Raw genomic sequence first — 18,643 nt, forward strand, 5'->3', positions numbered from 1 at the left:
TGATATTAAGAGGAAAATACATTGGACATAATTTTATGTTCATTGGCACAACTTAAGAGCCTTCTACAAACTGCACACTAAAGAGTTCTGATTTAGTGGTATGTTATAAAGAAAGATTAATCCGTCCTTTGATCTAGGTTAAAATTAATTGAAATGTACAGTTTATTAGTTAATTTCTGATCGAATTCAGCAATTATAGCATTATAATAGCTAAGATGAATAGATTGAACACTTCATTTTCAGGTGGCTTTCACGGTAGGTCAGTCGGTAGAGCACTCGCTCCATGATCGAAAAATCAGGGCCTCCACTTACTTAAGTCGATAAAAATAGGTTTCAACTGTTCCTTCGCCAAGCCCTCAGCACTTTGAAGTGAAAGTTGCGGGTCTTTCAGGTGAGACATAAACAACCGAGGCCCCGTGTTACGGCAGGTGTTGGCACGATATAGATCCCCACTGCTCAATGGCCCTAATGCCGAGTAAAGGCCCAAATTTGTAGCCCTTCGCCGGTAAATGGTGACGTCTCTATATATGAGTAAAAATTCTCGAATGGAACGTTAAACAACATACAATCATTTGATCAATTATTTTCAGGTATTTTGACCACTTAAGTTTGTTGTTTGTTTGTTGTTGAAGTTCCCTCTCGAGAATTTTTCGCTCATATGGAGACGCCACCACTTGCCGGTGTAGGGCTGTAAATTTAAACCTATACTCGGCACTCAGGGTCATTGAGCAATGAGGAATCTTTTTCATGCCAGCACCTGCTGTGACTCAGGACCTCGGTTTATACGGTCTCATCCGAAGGACCGCCCTACTTAAATAAACAAAAGTGATTTGTGATCATCAGTACTTCATTGTCTTTTTGTTTTTCGCCTTTAGTCTATGGAGGGTTTTAAAAAATAGTGGACATTTTTATGGTCATTGGTCATTATGGTCAACTTAACTGAGTTTAAGCAGGAAGCGTCCAGTTCTCAGATAAATCAATTTAACACAAATGACTTTAATAAATTATGTTAGATGTAATTGAAAATTTGTTTATATGATCCTTTATTGCATGCTTTAAATTTCCATCAACAACACATACTACCTTCCAGTAAAATATCTTACACCTGAGAAAGATCTTGTTTTACTAGACAGTATTATTAGGGATTTTTTTCTTGTAATAAACAAGATGTGTATGTAAAACATTGCTTTACAAAAAAATAGCCTGAATTACCGCCCAGGCAATGATAAACAACATCAGTAAGTTCGTAATGCTAATGGTCGATCGACAAATGGTTCAATGATTCTTCAAAGAATTAAATTAATTAACACTGTATCATCACATGTTTAGTAAATTTCCATAAATTGACCGGACATCGATTACAGGAAAAATATTATATAAATATAATAAGATTGACATTAGTGTTTCATTCGACACACAGAAGAAAACATGTGGAAGATCTTGGTTCTCCTAGCTGTGTTTCTTGTAATACAAGGTACTATAATTTTAATGTTTCTAATATATGACATAAAATTTCACTAAAAACATGAATCATATCAAGTAAAACATTCACTGTGTATCTTGTTAACCTACGTAATTTCTGTATATTTTATTTACTTTAATTATCTTTTAATATTTCAAGATACTGATGGTTTCTGGTGGAGAAGAAGTGAGTATTATTAATAATTTTAAATATTCAGGGAAGAAAATATACATTTTTTTCTATACCAGGTTTTTTTTTTTTCAAGTTATACTTTCTTCGATAAAAGATATCAAAATCTACGACTAAATATGTTGTATTTATTGCTAAAATGACATGATATGCTTAAATTGTTAAAAATGAATTAAGACTGAAGAAATTTCATTTTTTCTATCTGCATATAAATGTCAAAACCTTCTCCTAAACTAAAGATAGGTTTTTGCTCTCAATAAATGTGATTCTCCGACAATCTATCATTGGGTCGTATTTTGAGCGATATTTCATACCAATTATCAGGACTGTTTTTACACAAAATTAGACTACGGAATTATTCCGTCTACCTAATCCAAACGTAGGTCTCACAAAGGATGTTACAGGTCGACAAGAGATGCTTACTCCTCCTAGGCACCTGATCCCACCTCTGGAATTCCCGGGGGTCCATGTTTTATGCCCTGTTCACAGATATGTAGGTTGTTTGTAGGTTTTTATTATGTTGATCACTGTTTTTTATCTTCAACCTTTTTCACACAAGTCTATTTTTTTCCTTACTTGAATTCAGGCAAAGAACTAAATACTTGTGTATAAACTCATGTACCTGCAGAAGATAAGATCGCGTGGAATAGCTTGGTAAATGGAGAACATTTTTATTTGAGCATCATATCTTGGTAAAATCCATAGGAGTCAAATAATATATGGTTGTCAGTATAAAATTAAGTATTCGTAATTACACCTATAGTTTTACTAATATGCTGACCTATCTTACTGGCTCCTCTTTTTTAACCATTTACAAAAATATATACCAAAACTGATAAAATTATATATCAGCAAGTGGAAGATCAAAATTAGAAATTAAGAATTAAGTTTTAAAGAAGAAGGTAGAATTTTGTGGTTAATAAATAAAGATTATACCTGGATTCCATGAGGCATTAGAAATAGACAATGAGAAAAGGATGGGGTATTGCTAGAGAAGGAAAATATTCTATTGTTTCCGAAATTATGTAAAACTTGCAATTACTACCTTGTTTAGATAATTAAAGAATTGCTACATTTCCGTTAGATTTTTTAATTACATAATTTTCATTTAAATAACAGGAAGGTATGTACACACGAAAACAGCATGTGAACATCGCCGAATGATTTTGAATTGCGGAAGACATCGGTACATTCGAGTGCACTATGCTGCATATGGCCGACAAAACTCAAGAACCTGTTCAAGAAAGGGTGCTAGTCATTGTAGCACAAGATGTAGATCCAGAAAATCCCTGTTTGTAGTAAAAAGATTATGCAACGGGAAAAGCAGATGCTCCATTAAGGCCAGCAATTCCGTATTTGGAGATCCGTGTAAAGGAACCTACAAATACCTTAGAGTGAAGTATTACTGCAAAAGTAAGTAAGGTTTCTTCACACAGAAAGTCGACTACATCTAAGGAAGTGCAATTCTCTCCTCGGTGTAATTGTATCAAGAGCTTTTTATTTGTTTTTTGTTTGTTTGTATGTTTTTTGTTCTGTTTTATTTCTTCTGTTTTTTGGTTTTTTTTTTTTGTTTTTTTTTTTTTTTTGTTTTTTTTTTGTTTTTTTTGTTTTTGTATTTATTTTTTGTTTTATTTTGTTTGTTTGTTTTGTTTTTGCATTTTTTTGTTTGTTGTTTTTTGTTTTGTTTCATTTGTTTTTTGTTTGTTTGATTGTTTTTTGTTGGTTTTTGTTGTTTGTTTTTTTTCTTTTTATTTTTTTTCTTTGTTTTTTGCATTTATTTGTTTGTTTTTTGTTTTTTGTTTTTTTTTTGGTTTTTTGTTTGTTTGGTTGGTTGGGGTTCTTTTTGTCTTCTTTTGCTTTGTTTTGTTTTATTTGTTTTGTTTTTTGTTTTGTTTTGTTTTTTTTTGTTTTTTTTTTGTCAAAATGAATTATTGAAAAAGAAAACTATCTCCGATAAGGGCACATTACGCACTAAGGAAATCGGGCTTTCTGTAGGATTGCAAAGTTATTTAAATTCTTTCCTATTTACAATTGGTATCGTAGATAAATTACAATGATTAAATTGATCTATCACATGAAGATTGAGAGGAACCTTTGCTTTAGAGAGCATTTAAAAAAAACGTAGCTTTAGTATAAAGCATTTAATTTGACAGAGAGACGCTTTCGTGGGAGAGATCTGGGTGAGGAAGACAAAAGAGAGACTGAAGACGTGCTGAATACAGAAGAAGATGTGGAATAACTAAGTAACTCAAGCCTGATATTGTGTTCTTAGTGTCCCTATATTAAAACAAATAATGAAAACAATTTGATTGTTTCAATTTTTCATTTTAAACATTGCTCTAGATTCATTGATTACGAAGATGCTTTTGAGCTATATATTTGAAATCCATTCAGGATACTGAAACTGGATTTTTGTCTTAAAATTTGACTATAAAATGCATAAAGTAACTTGTTTACCTATGTCTGGCATGATGGAAAAGATTTTTGTTATTTAGGTGGCCAAACTTTCAAAAAGTCGAAATATAGGGCCCAAATATTTTGTTGCCAGAATACTTTAAGCGTACTATTTGGCTGTGTGTTCTTTTTAGAGCCTTTTGGTGGAAAGAAACTTCCGCTAATTCAAGTACAACGCTAAATATCTCTGCATATATATATATATAAGAACTTTAAGAAATGCGCTAAATCAAATCTACGCTAATTTCTTCAAAAATCAATTTCCGCTAAATATCGTACACACAAAGTATAATACATTTACAGTATACTTTGCAATAGCAAACAAAGCTAATTAACGTTTTCGATCCCTTAATAATAAGAACATATTAAATTTTTTGTTTGTCAATTTATTTTTGTTATTTTCTTTTACCCCAGGCCCCATAAATAAACTAACTTCCAACTCACCTAAAACAATAATCCACGTACTTAGAAAAACATGCAAACATAGTGCTACTTATATTTTTCATCAATTGAACAAGGTAAAACAGTATACAGGACACCCTTCGAAAGCCCGATTACAAAAATTGAATTAACTCTACGCTACTTTGATTATAACAAAACTCTTGTCTTAAGATAAATTCATAATATTTATAGCGTGAAACAGAAGTTTGTTATTTTAACACTCTTATTAAGTAGGGTTAAATAATTCACTTTTCATCTGAAAAGGATTGACTTTTTCTGAACGACTGACAAGGTGGATACTTTTGGATTGGGTCTATTGTCGCGAAACTTTAAGAAATCGGACATATTTTTCAAATCTATTTCCATAGTATCAATTAGTGTGACAAAGCGTTTATAAGCATTACTGCCAAAGTCTCGATCTTATAAAAAAACGGAGTTGCTAGTAAGTAATATCTTAAATATGCCAATGCCGTGTAGGAATATATAAACAAATAATGTATATAAACTAAATATAATAACTGTATTCCAACTTGCAACAATCCATTAAAAGACTTGTTTTATCATCAGACTGGATTTCGGTTACATCAATTCTTCACGAAAATTTGTTCAGAAATTACAATCACTAAAAGTACATGTAGTTGTTATCCGTGTCAAAGCTTATTTGCTTTATCAGATTATATTTTTTGCAAAGTTTGTAAATGCATGCTAAGAAGTTACGACAAAACGGATGAACATTTTCTTAACTTAGATTTAAAGCAACTTTACATATGTTCAAGGTTTGGTATTCTAAGTATTGGATGGAATGTTTCAGTCTTCGGCCATGTAGCATGTAGATTGCTTCACGTATTTTTTTCATTGCTCATACCCACAAAACCATTTATGCTTGAGAACTATATTAAAAAATGTAGTAAAGTGTTAACCTTTACATTTACAAAGGATCAAATGCCTTAGAAGTAATCACGGAAAAAGAGCGTATGAAAGAAAAAAATAATTTGTATTCAAGCGGGATCGAGGCGATAAAATTTTGATCTCATTACAATACACAGGTTAAATCAAGTTATGCTTAAAGGCTACATCAAACTAAAGAAACAAACCAGTATGGTATACCAGCATTTCCTTCAAAAATCATCGAAGCGGAGCAAAAAAACCCGGAAAACTAAGGGGGACAGACTGACTGACAGATTGAGGGACAGAGACTTATATATGTCCTTCAGGTTTTACTGGTAGGGAATACTAAGAAATATAATACATTCATCTGTAATGCTATCATGAAGGAAAACGTTTACATTTATGTATCATTGGTCAATTAGAAATGACGGAGCACAAGCAGATTTTCGTTAGAAAAGTCTGTTTACAACAGGTTTTGTTGATTTTTTTTTTTTTTTTTTTTTTTTTTTTTTTTTGCTTTTACAGTCTTTGGGTGTGTTTTATATTAGAATTAAGGAATGGCAGTTAAACAAGGTGTAAAGTTATGTTTGTGACCTTTGTTGTATAGTTTTATTTGAAAAGAGCACACTCGTCGACGAGAGATTCATTTTGAACTTCATTATTTCTAAATGAAAACGGGTGTCTTTCCTTTTCCAAACTATCTAATAAACAATCACTTGTTTTTCCATAAAATTTTTATCAATTGTATTTAGATATCCCATGACTACAAACAAGTGTTTATTAGTATATTAGACAAGTGGAATTTGAATATTAGTATATTAAATCCTTTAAAACAGATAACATAGTTGACTCTGTGGAAATAAGCCAAGAACTAGATGGAAAGTCATTGAATGGCTTTTGGTTAATACTTGAGAGTTCAATACATGCATATCATTAAATTTCCATTTCATTTCACAATCATTCCATAATTCTACAGAATTGACGATGAAAATTTCATGTTATATGAGTGTTTTCCTTATAAACACTTCGAACAATTGTCCATATCATATCAAAGTCCTTTTATTAAAAAAAAAAAAAAAAAAAAAGGAGAGACTGCGTGACATTTGTAGGACATGTATAACATTCTGACACGCAATATGTACTCGATAAATTAATTATGGATATTTCTAACAATTCAGAGAATTTCTGTGGCCATGATGCAGATAAATATATCATGTCCTGTATGTGTTTGCAGAAACAGAGAAGCAATCTGTACAGATCATGAAGAATTATTAGATTTTATTCCTGCTCTTTCCGAAGACACTCAGAGCCTTCAGTTTATTAACAACGGTATAAGAAGATTCACAAAAAATGTATTTGTCAATATATCTCAGCTGCATCTAATAAATCGTTTAAAACTAATTGTTTTAAAGTAAAATAATATCATTGATAAGGTTGATGAGCAAGCTTTTTGATTCTTCCACATCTTAAAAGGCTTTATTTTGGTGACAACCAGCTTCCATTCTCTAAAATAGAAATCTTATTACAAGGCCTACAGCGTATTACAATTCAGGAATTGTACCTAACCAAAAATGAACATGACTGAGCTCGAGGAAGATTCGTTTCAGTCAACATCTTCGTTAAAAAGAATTGTAATGGATGACAACGAGCTTCCATATTCTGGGGGGCATTCCTTGCCTACAAAGCTAAAATTCTTTTCTCTGTAAAACAACAGAATTGATGACTTTTTTCTAGGAAGAGTTGCCAAAACTTAAAGTAACCCTATTAAGAAAGAAAAGATTCAAGGATGTTCCAGAATTTTGTCGACACAAGGATAGATATGACTCTAATGTTCCAAATTTAAAACTTCTTGATCTCAGTTAAAAATAGCATCTTTTTTTTATAGAAAAAGCAGATGGAAGGAACATGCTTTTTTAGCCTCGAAAATCTTAATTCTTTAAAATTCTTCTCTCCCTTGTATATAAAACAGATTACCTAGGTGCATAGTTATGATGATCAGAGGTGTCTCTTTAAAAATTGTGAAATTTTTGTCCCCAGGGTCAAGGGTCCTATGGGGAGGGGAAGGCTCTATTGATTATATAGAGAAAATGCATTATTTCTTTGAAAAATCTTCTTCTCTGCTCCTGTGTATCTAGCAAATAAACCAAGTATATAATTATGATGAGCAACGTGCCTCTTCACAAATTGTGAATTTCATGGCATATGGGTCAAGGGTTATTGTGTTAGGATGGGGCTCTATTGATAGTACAAAAATATATATATAGTGAAAATGCATTATTTATTTGAAAATTTTCTTCTCTGCTCCTAGATATTTAGCAGATAAACTAAGTGCATGGTTACGGTAATCAAGAGTGCCTCTTTCCAAATTGTGAAATTTGTGGCCCCAAGGTCAGGAGTTTAGTTGCGAAGGGGGGTGGGTGGGTGGGTGGGCGCTATTGAAGACTTAGTTAAAGTGCATTATTTCTTTGAAAATTTCCTTCTCTTCTCCTGGATATTTTGCACATAGAATAAGTGCATAGTTATAATGAACATGGGTGCGTCTTCCAAAATTCTGAATTTCATAGGTCAGGTTTTCGTGTTAGGGCTGGGTTCTATAGATTATATAGTGAAATTGCATTAATACTTTCTAAATCTTCTTCTCTACTCCTGGGTATTTAGCAGATAAACTAATTACATGATAATCAAGAGTGCCTCTTCCAAAATTATGATATTTGTGTCCCCAGGGTCAGGGGTTCTGTGTGAGGGGATGGGGGCTCTATTGATTATATAGTGAAAGTTCATTATTTCTTTGAAAATCTTCTTTGCTACTGGGTATTCAGCAGAAAAACTAAGTGCATGGTTATGGTGATCAAGAGTGCCTCTTCCAAAACTGTGACATTTGTGGCCCAAGGGTTCAGGTTTGGGTAGGGGTTGTTGAATATACAGTGAAAATGCATTATTTCTTTGAAAATCTTCTCTGCCCTTGGGTATTTAGCAGACAAACTAATTGCATGGTTATAGTGAGCAAGGATGCCTTTTCAAAAGGTTTGAAATTCATAACCCCTGGGTCAGGGTTTTTTGTGTTAGGGTGGGACTCTTTTGAATGTATAGTAAAAATGCATTATCTCTTTGAAGATCTTCTCTGTCCGTGGGTTTTAGCAAACATACTAAGTGCAAGGGTGCTTCTTGTGAATTGTGAATTTCTTGGCCCCTGGATCAACCTTAAGATATGTTAAAGGGCACTAAATCAATTATTTTGCTGATCCCTGATCATCCTATTTCTTTTGCTTTTCGGCAACATAGCTTCATTTATCAGCTTATTTTATTTTATATTCAATCTTTGGATCCTTTACTGTGTTACATTATACTCAGGTGACCGTTAAGGCCCTTGGGCCTCTTGTTCTTATTTCCTGACAAATATTTTACTTGGATCCTTCCTTCTCCTTTAATTTTGTGACTAAGTTTGATATGCAGGTAGAAGATTATGCAGCAATGAAGCAAAAATGATAATACGTTATTTTAAGTATTAAGAAGTCAGATCTAATCTGCTGATAACATGTCATGATTCACTGTTAATGTATATTTTTATTTTTTAAGGGGGGGGGGGGGTGTCAATAGTGTGGTTCACGTCTATGTAACGGATCCTATATTTTCAATATGGTGGAAATAATTCAACAATTACAGAGTTTACATAGCCAGTGTCGCTTTTATGATGTTGTTACTTTCGATACATCCACGAATAGGCGTAGTACTACATGCATGGAACATTAAAATCATGGGACAGGAGATATTAATATTTATTATATATACTTTGCAAGCACATAATTTTATTTCAAAAAGAGATTTGTGATTTTTATTAATAAAAGAAATAATTTTAAGAAAATTATAAGACTTGCATGTATTTCATTTCTTATAAAACCGGTCACTGTACCCTAGTGGAAGGCCGCTCGCTTCGTGATCAGGAGGCCCGGGTTCGATTTTCGTTCGCCGCGCCGCGTCAAACATAAGACATAAACATAGGTAGTGAATCTTTCTTCGTCAAGCGCCTGGTACTAGAATTGAAAGTCACGGGTCTTTCGAATGAAACCTTATAAACCAAGGTCCCGTGTGACGGTAGGCGTTGGCACGATAAAGAACCCTCACTGCTCGATGGCCCTGAGAGCCGAGTATTGGTCTAAATTTGAAGCCCTTCACCGCTATACGGTGACGTCTCTATATGAGTGAAAAAATCTCGAATGCGACGTTCAACAACATACAATCAATCAATTATTTCTTATAAATAAGAATGATATAAATTGATATTTTGCTTCATTGGAGACACTTTTACTGCTTATGCTCTCCTCACCCATTTCTTCTTCAAAATGTTCTTCTCTATAATCATATAGCCGATATTTGACACTTTACACATGGTTCAAGGTACATGTGCCGTCACTAAGTCTGAGTGATATGACCTTTCATTAGAATTTCTGCGTCCAAAAAATTAGTTCGAGAACAATACTTTCAAATTTTCCCCTTGAAATACTAGCATATTTAAAACTATAGAACTGCTTTGCATATATTTTGCATTGTTGCATGCATATGTCGAGATAACTACATCGATATCATTACATCTCATGCTTAGATCAATATTTTCAACTCAATATTTTTTGTAAGTCGATGTACATATAACTTATAGCAACTGCGAGCTCTTAAAGCAGCGTTGGGCGAAGACAAAATTCGGACTTTGCACATTGATCCAAATTTTTTTCCGCAGTTACATCGAGACCCACGATGCAATGCTTGTTGTTCTCGCTGCTAACTTCGTTCTCGCGGTAACAACAACAAAAAAATTACAAAAACATAAACTCACATTAATTTAATAGATATTGCATACAGGTAGTAGATTAAACGTTCTTTGTTAAAATTTTGCACTTTTCAAACTTCGTTCATGGAAATGCAGCTAAAATACGACGTTATGTGAAGTCAGAGTCTAGACGTTCCAAATGACTCGTGAGGTTCGAAGAGGGTATCAAAATTAAAACTGAATAGGTATCTGCGCTCGCCCAAACGGTCGCACCGTTATCATATTAGCAATAAAATCAATCAAATAAAAGAAGGTGCCTTAAACTATGGTCAAACACACAGATACAATTCAAATATGTATATAAATAAGGAGTATTAACACTTAATATTTTGATAAGAGACTAAAAAAACAATATACAAGTTATAACACAACAAGTTTAGAGACCTGTATGCTTCCGTACAGGACAGGTCTCTTAGCAGGAGTGTTATATACAAGGAGTTTTGTTTTATAACTGAATACAGTAATAAATAATTTTATATCACGTCCAACATCAATGTGTTTCCATTGTATTTTAAATGACAGAAAGGTACATATAGCATCCCGTATATTGCCAAACATCACATTCAAAAACCAAATTTTTAGCTCTACTGGTCAGAGACCAGAAGATCTTTTGCGATAGTAAGGTGTCCGTCGTCCGTCCGTACGCCTATAAGCATTTTTTTCAAAATGCTACTCATCCAATAGTTTTGGTTTGAATTCAATATAGCTTGGCACACAAGTAGACTACACTAAGATACATAATTCTGAATATCAGTTTTTGATTTCGATGATCGGTGTTGGCATTGTTACTAAAAATAGAAATTTCCGTGAAATACTTTCTAAACGCTTCTAGATCTCCTACACTAAGATACATGATTATGTTTATTGGTTTTTGATTGCAATGAATGTGTTGAAATGGTTACTAAAAATAGAAATTTCTGTGAAATACTCCTAAAGTTTTGGTCTGATTTCAATATAAGATGACACACAAGTAGATTACTCTACATAATTCTGTTTACTGTTTTCGATGTTGGTGAAGTGTAGCCATGGACTAAAAGTAGAAATTTCTGTGAAATATTTCAGAACACTACCCGGCCTACATTTAGGTCTGATTTTAATAGAATTTGGCATGTAAGTAGAGTACACTGAGATACATAATTGTCTTTATCGGTTTTTGATTTTGATGAATGATGTTGCCATGTTTAATAAAATCGAAATTAAAAAAAAACTCAAAAACCTACCTCTCCTAAAGTTTTAGTCTGATTGCAATAGATCATTCCCACAAAAAAGACTAAACCAAGGATCATCATTCTATCAATTGCTACTGCAAAGTTTCAAGTCGAAGTGCTACTTTTGTCTTCTTTTGTTATAAATACAAACCAGGAGAGCTACAGTCTCGTCAGAGACTTCTGGTTAATATTTGTACACATATATCATTTTTTCTGAAGCAGGCTGTTTTTCAGGGCTGAAATATTCCTTTTTAAGCATTTTGTTCCAAATATCTAAATTAAATTCACTGTCTTCAAACAGAGGTTAGTTTAACAAAAATGTCAGGGACTTCCGAATTTCTAGATATGACATCATAATATGTAAGGATTTCAAATGATAATTTTCATAAATTGTAATTGTAAACAGAAAGCATCTGTCTTAGAAGATTTTAATCCCAAAACAAAAGCATTTCTGTCAAGTTGAATAAAAACGTCACAAATTTGTAAAAGTCTCAAGAGCTGAACTTTCTAACAAGTAATTTCTTCAAAAAAAAAAAAAAAAAAAAAAAAAAAAAAAAAAAAAAAAAAAAAAAAAAAAGATGCACAGGAAAATATACACTTTAACATGAGATGTACAAAAAGGAAAATCCTTTAACTAACAGATGAAACAGTTGTTCTAAAATGTACACAGTAATAGGCAAACGTTTGATACGGACATTAGTTTGAGATCTTTTAATACCTCGTAATACATATTGTAATTAGTCGCAGTTCTGTAAAATATCTCCGTAACCTGGTGTAACATAATGAAAACGAATTCCAGCTAAGTACATTTCAACACAGATTTACAATGAGTTACAAAGTAAACAAGTACAGTTTCATTTACAGTTGGCAAGCTATCATCCAAAAAATTACTCCATTCATACGTATGAATGAAATAAAGGTCTGTAAAGCTGAACTGTACGTCTGCATGGTAGACCGACCCATAGCGACGCGTCCCATATATAGTCTCTGTAATTCGTGCCCATCCCTCAACATCTTGGAATGATCCAGGCAGGGAATGGGCTCTGAATTTGAGTGTGGGGCTAGGATTCGAAATTTCCATCTGATAACGAGAAATAGAGTCTGGGACACATGCCTACAATGTGTTTTGCATGGATGACATAATGATTACTTGCTGCATGAAAAGTCAAAGTTGTCATCAACTTCATAATATAATTATTTTTCTTTCCCGGCTATGCCACACAGAAAACAAGCCATAATGATAGGATATAGTTCAATGAAAGCCAAGGAAGTTTGCTCTTTCAGAAGGTGCAAAGGTTTGAAGGTTTCATTTCAGGTGCAAAATGACCTTGGGACCATTCGTTTTGGTAGAATCCTCCAAACGAAACAAATGTGCATCTGTACATCTGTATACAACTGCATATCTGCAGCTTATGTAATCTTGTCATTGATGAAAAAAGATATACCATCCCATGAAGGCAGAAACTTTTCCCACATCGAAAGATCACGCAGCTATGTTAAGGCTTCCCGAAGCTTTAAAATGCGTTCAAAACATAATATGTCATTGCGAGGTCGGTTTTGGTTTTAATTTATAAGTATTGAACTTTAGTACTTCCAATTTATATTGAGGGTTTCCTTGGCTATATATTAACATATTTGTTATGATATCACATGACTTTGTTGATCACGTGACGGTCATTTATATTTTTTTGAAGTGTTTCATATAAATCGATTCGATTTAACACAATGATTATTAACATTTTGTTATATAAATAAACTCATCGTATCCTTGTGTATCCGAATTGGGAAAAGTCAGAGTATTACTTGGGTACAAAATATTTCCTGAGAAATTGAACTTACCTACAAATTTGAGGGTATTTTCCACACAATATCGTAATCTGTATTAAAACAAAGCCAACACCCAAGCAAGATTTAGTTAGAGAACAACTTCTTACAGATTTCCACAAAAATTCTCAGATTAATCCTCATTAATCACCTGCGCCAGACTCTTTTATACACACAAAATAAATTCTACCTCCAACCACGGGTATAAAACAGAGTACATTTCAAAAGTACATTTTTCATAAGCATTTTGAACATGCTGAATTTCAATCAAGGGTAGGTTAGCGGTGTAATTTTAAAATTTTCGGACATATAAGACTTAAAAAACCTCTAACGACCAGTGAATTTTGCAATAGCTATCTAGCATTTTACAAGCAGTTTGAAATAAAGTGTAAAGTTCATGACACTCTCCCCGTCATAACACCTCAAGTTTGCAGTGACTTGACGTCATTTTCCATTATGACGTCATATTTTGGTAGTTCAGAGATGTGAAGGCACAGAGTGCACTGTGATATTCTACGGGAAGCCTTAACCTACCTGCGCAGCTCTACACATGCTGGTTAGATGTATATGATGATGCAACATTTTAACGAAGGTAGATACTGATATTAAACGGGAAATGAAAGAACGCCCTGGAAGGATGACTCGACAATCGAGATTCAGGTGTTCTATTAGACTGAGTAGTTTCCTCTTTGTACCTATGCATTTTTTCATTTTTCGCATTGTTGTTTTTGGAACGGTAACTAGGAAATCGTAACAGTAGTTGCAAAATATTGAAGATGTATTTGTTCTCTGCAATCTAGCGAACTGCTGACGATAAGTAATCAAAAATCTCTGGGCTAAAACGGCTACCAAAAACTAATCCTTTGAAGAAATAATACTGGTTGTTCCATTTCACACCGTGGTAAGCCACAGTTTGTGATAAATGGGCATTATTTTGAATGCATCTGTGATGTCTGTTTTTATCAGTAAAGCTCCTTTCCCCAACTTTTTAATCATCTGAATAGATCATCAAGGTTTACATAACCAAGAGAGAACTCCTCTTTGTCTATCAGCACAAACAAACTATGATGAACATCATCATTATTAGGTGCTGGCATGTCTACAATTGAACGTTTTTTCTTGGAATATTTCTTTCTGCCACTCCAATGGGGTTAATACGATATGGGAAAAAGGAGTCTGGTCAAAAGGTCCATAAAGATATCCTTTACTCACTTCCACTTGAATTAACTCTGTAACAATGTCTGAATGTAACACTGCTGATCTTAAATTCTTGCTTTCAAAAGACTTATCTGGAATGTTCTGGGTACCTGTATGGCAAACCTATTTCAAGCTATATAATGAATAGTTTGTGAAAGTTTTGTATGGATGATCAGACAACAGGTACGTCAATATTAACAGGTGTGGTGATCTCATAGTTGAGATTACTACTTATTTTTGGTTGAGTCGAGGCCACTGATTGGGGCCATTGGGAGTTTTTTTTAACTGTCACAGTTTAATCTGGAGTGTTCTCCTTTGCATTCGATGCAAATGTGTGTATTCTTACAAGGAGCCAGCAGGTATCCTTTTGCACCATTAAAACTTTGGAGGTCTCTCTTCCAAAACTAAAATGTCGTTTCCTACCATAGGAATCAACTTCCTTATTGCTTTGTTTCCTGTCCAATGATGTCTTAGAAAGTGAGCAAAATCCTGGAAAATGCAATGTGCTGTTGTAAAAAGAACAAGTATAACAATATGTTACAGAACAAAGTATTGTTTCGAACTGACCAGTCCACAAGGATGTTATTAAACTCCAAATGTGATGCTGCTATCAGGTTGAACTACCGATGATATTCATAGAAGCCTTTCCCTGGGTAGCGTGTAGCCATTTCAATAATGTTCATATAGATCAAGTTCAGTTCTTCACTGGGGGTAAGAATTACACATAATGTTTTGGTATATTCAAAGGCCTGGATGAAATCACCCAGTGATAAAACCCTTTGAAGCCTATAGGGTCTGTAAGTCTCGTCGCGTGACTCGCGAGATTTTTCGATAATATTAACTTCCGGATACCTCACACATGGAGATCTGTATTGGGTTAAGCATGTTTATGGTTTACACAAAGCGTACAAGGAAAGTTTAAGCAGTTGTACAAAGCCGAAGGGTTCTCCGACTTACGATGGATTAATTGAGTGTCACAAAAGCTTGGGTGCGAGAAACCAGGAGGAGAATTTCGATCGAAGTAAAGGTAAACAAGTCAGAGAATGTCACCTGTTTTTTGTGTATTCTTGGGGAAAATAGAAGTGTGTTATATTATATCTCAATAAAATAGTTTTGTAATCATCATTCAAAGTAATTTATTAACAGATTTTTTTTCTTGAATTCGAGGATAATGATGTTATTACCAGCTGATTAAGGAGGAGTAGTGTAAGTGTCAGATGGGTACGAACGTCATCTTGTGACTGCATCACCTTTGTTTGGGTAAATAATTTGTTCAGAATACGCTTCATTTATCAACAGAAATTTAGCTGTTGCGTGTCAGTGGGTCCAGTTTTTTAAGTATTCAATGTTTGAAAGCACTTATTTCCCAACGATAAGATTTTCTTGATATAGTCTACCAATTCTCTCTGCATTTATCATTGAACAAAATTCATATGACTGCAATTATATGACCATATTCTTCAGTTTAGAGAGCATGTTATAGAGGATATTTTGGTTATAGTTTCAGTCTGTTTCAGTGTTTGAAATATTCTTTCATCTTACACAAATGTGTACATTAAGATTTATTTTATAGCTAAAGTACAAGAGAACTGCAGCATCTAAGACTACATGTACATTGACTTTGAATAATCTGTATCCTCAAAAAGGCAACTCAAATATAGGAATGAAATTGATGTCACAAAATAAGTTCTTGAACTTACATTTACTCTTATAATACATATAAAGCATATCAAAAATAGAAAAGAATTATAGGTACATCAGGTGACAGCTCAATCATGTATAAAATAATAACACAGAGTTTCCAAATGTCAAAAGGGTATTCGATATATTCCATACAAGTTGTCAATCATTTATAAGTGATTTTTACAGAGGTTCATTTGCATATAAATGTTGTTAACATTGTTTTACTGTCTTTAATAACTTGTAATACTAAATTTTATAAATTGACAAATTCCTTCTTTTTAGAAAGTGCATATAATTTGGAAAAGAGACCATCAATCCACTGGGGGGTATCGCATGAAAGCAATGATTACAGAATATTGTAAGGCTGGAGGAGTTATAGTACAACAGGCAGGCAAGTACTGGTACTTTGTTCTGGAAATTTTCGCCCCAGTTAAGTTTTATTTTTCTCATCCTGCCCTTGTTACAAGTCGGTAAATTTAAAACGGGACAAATTCAAAGAAGGCAGCATTTATCTTTTAAACACGGATGTGTCTGATCAAATTCTGTAAGGGCAAAATTGTTTTCAAGGGTGAAAGAGTGAATATTTTAAAAATTAAAATGGCATGAAAATACCCAATAATACAGGTTATTTGTATTAACACAGTATATATGCATTTCTCTTTTCCTTATAATGAAAATAATTTGTTCTGTAAAAGGACAAATTTTGTTCTGATTTGTATCAAATAAATAAATATTTGCCGGATTTATAACATATTTTGCAGGCACCTAAATTACCAACAGTTGTGCGTCAAGCTGTGCAAAAATTCTAATGTCATGTTACAGAATCATTCCTAAATACAGGTATATGTCTGCTCATCTGGCAATCTTAGGACATCAGTGGATGGTTTTGTTTAAGAAGATTACAGAGTTAACACACACTTCCAGCATGAAGACCAGCCAGTTGCCTCACCTGTCCTGACATTATTAAAGGTAAGTGGCCCTTTCTGAAAAGGATCTGAAAATGCAAGGCTTGCTCATCAATTAAAGATTTCTATTTATCAATAGGTAACTAATTTGAATTTCTGTAGCTTAAAAATTTAATGATGTGAATTTAAAAAAAGTATTTTAATAGTGATGGGTAATCGGAATTTTTTTCATAATCGATTATCGGAATAATCGGATACACAATAATTGATTAATAATCGATTGATTTCAATTTTTAAATATGTTCATTTTTTAATGAAGAATTAAGTGGTTAAAAATTCTGTAGTGATTTCTAGAGCACATTTTTTGATATATTTTGTATCATTGGATTCATTTATTAGATATTATTATGTAAGATTTAGTTAAATTCAAAGAAGAATGACTCAAAATCAAAGGAATAATTTGCTTTCAACTAATATTTAGATTAATCGATTATCAAAATCATAATCGATTATCTTTAATTGGTGACTTTGTAGATTAGATAATCGATTTAATCGATTAATCGGTACATCACTATATTTTAGTCAAAATTATTTTTATTTCAGTACTTTGTGACAGTGAAAAGACACGGCTTTAAATTACTGCATCAGAGATCAATCCAGGTTATAAATCTGAGGAAAACAATAAAGCATCACTTCAAGCTACATATATCACTGCCTTAACAAGTTGTCTGCATATGTATCTAACAAAGGACAGTGACCAGTTGTACCTATGATATCAGAGGGCATCCTAAAAATACTCATCACTAAGAATAGAAAACTTCATATGACTTTTGTATCAATACTTCTGAATTTCATCTGGCTTGGAATTTCAGTAGCCTTTAGCATCCTTCAAGTATTTCATGAAGTATATGTTGCAGGTGTAAAATGTTTGAAACGGATTGCTTGTCCCAAATTAAAAAAAAAAAAAAAAAAAAAAAAAAAAAAAAAAAACTTCTCTGCCAATTCGCAGTGTCATGAGCAGTTGCACCGGCATAGCATTTGTAGTTAAATGGTGCCAATTTTAAGAAAACCTTTCACAAAAACCTGGAAAACATCAGATGGAAAGGAGCATCTACAAAGAAAACAGTGAACACCTTCTTGAATATTAACAATGATATATCATGCCCATTTACATCCTTTATATAAACTAATCAAATCGTACAGAATTATATACAAATTTGTCCTTTTGTGTATTTATAGTGCATTAAATTGATTTTACTAATTTATGAATATTTATGTTTTTCACAGTCATTAACATTTACAAATAGTAGTAAATATAAATATAAATATAATATATATATAAATATATATAATATATAAATATAAAATATTACATGTTTATCAGGATAATTGTTATTCCACAAAAACCATCGCTGACCGAGGTTCAGCTCGGTCAGCAATTGTTTTCAAGGGGTAACGATTTCACATTACCCAAAATAAACAGGTAATATTTTACTTGTTATAGAATGCATTTGAAAGAAAACATCAAGGTGAAACTAACAAGCAAACATTCTGCACAGCTAAGAATTTT

The 18,643-nt window shown here is 33.0% G+C and overlaps 1 protein-coding gene across 1 annotated transcript; it reads left to right on the plus strand.

The window, feature by feature from the left end:
• The first annotated feature begins 1,408 nt into the window (after window positions 1-1,408).
• Window positions 1,409-3,955, plus strand: LOC133203574 (L-rhamnose-binding lectin ELEL-1-like). Its single transcript, XM_061339345.1, has 4 exons — window positions 1,409-1,474; window positions 1,622-1,648; window positions 2,771-3,064; window positions 3,805-3,955. Exons 1-4 carry the CDS (start codon window positions 1,429-1,431, stop codon window positions 3,888-3,890), a joined length of 453 nt encoding a protein of 150 aa, XP_061195329.1. The 5' UTR covers window positions 1,409-1,428; the 3' UTR covers window positions 3,891-3,955.
• The last annotated feature ends 14,688 nt before the right edge of the window (window positions 3,956-18,643 follow it).

This window comes from Saccostrea echinata, unplaced genomic scaffold, assembly GCF_033153115.1.
Source record: "Saccostrea echinata isolate AGI-Se365-2 ecotype Australia unplaced genomic scaffold, CSIRO_AGI_Sech_v1 ptg000051l, whole genome shotgun sequence".
NCBI lineage: Eukaryota > Metazoa > Mollusca > Bivalvia > Ostreida > Ostreidae > Saccostrea > Saccostrea echinata.

Coding starts and splice junctions, on each gene's coding strand:
- LOC133203574 (XM_061339345.1), top strand. CDS start 1,429: ATGTGGAAGATCTTGGTTCTCCTAGCTGTGTTTCTTGTAATACAAG. Junction 1,649..2,770: donor TGGTTTCTGGTGGAGAAGAA/GTGAGTATTATT, acceptor TTTAAATAACAG/GAAGGTATGTACACACGAAA. Junction 3,065..3,804: donor AGTGAAGTATTACTGCAAAA/GTAAGTAAGGTT, acceptor TTAATTTGACAG/AGAGACGCTTTCGTGGGAGA.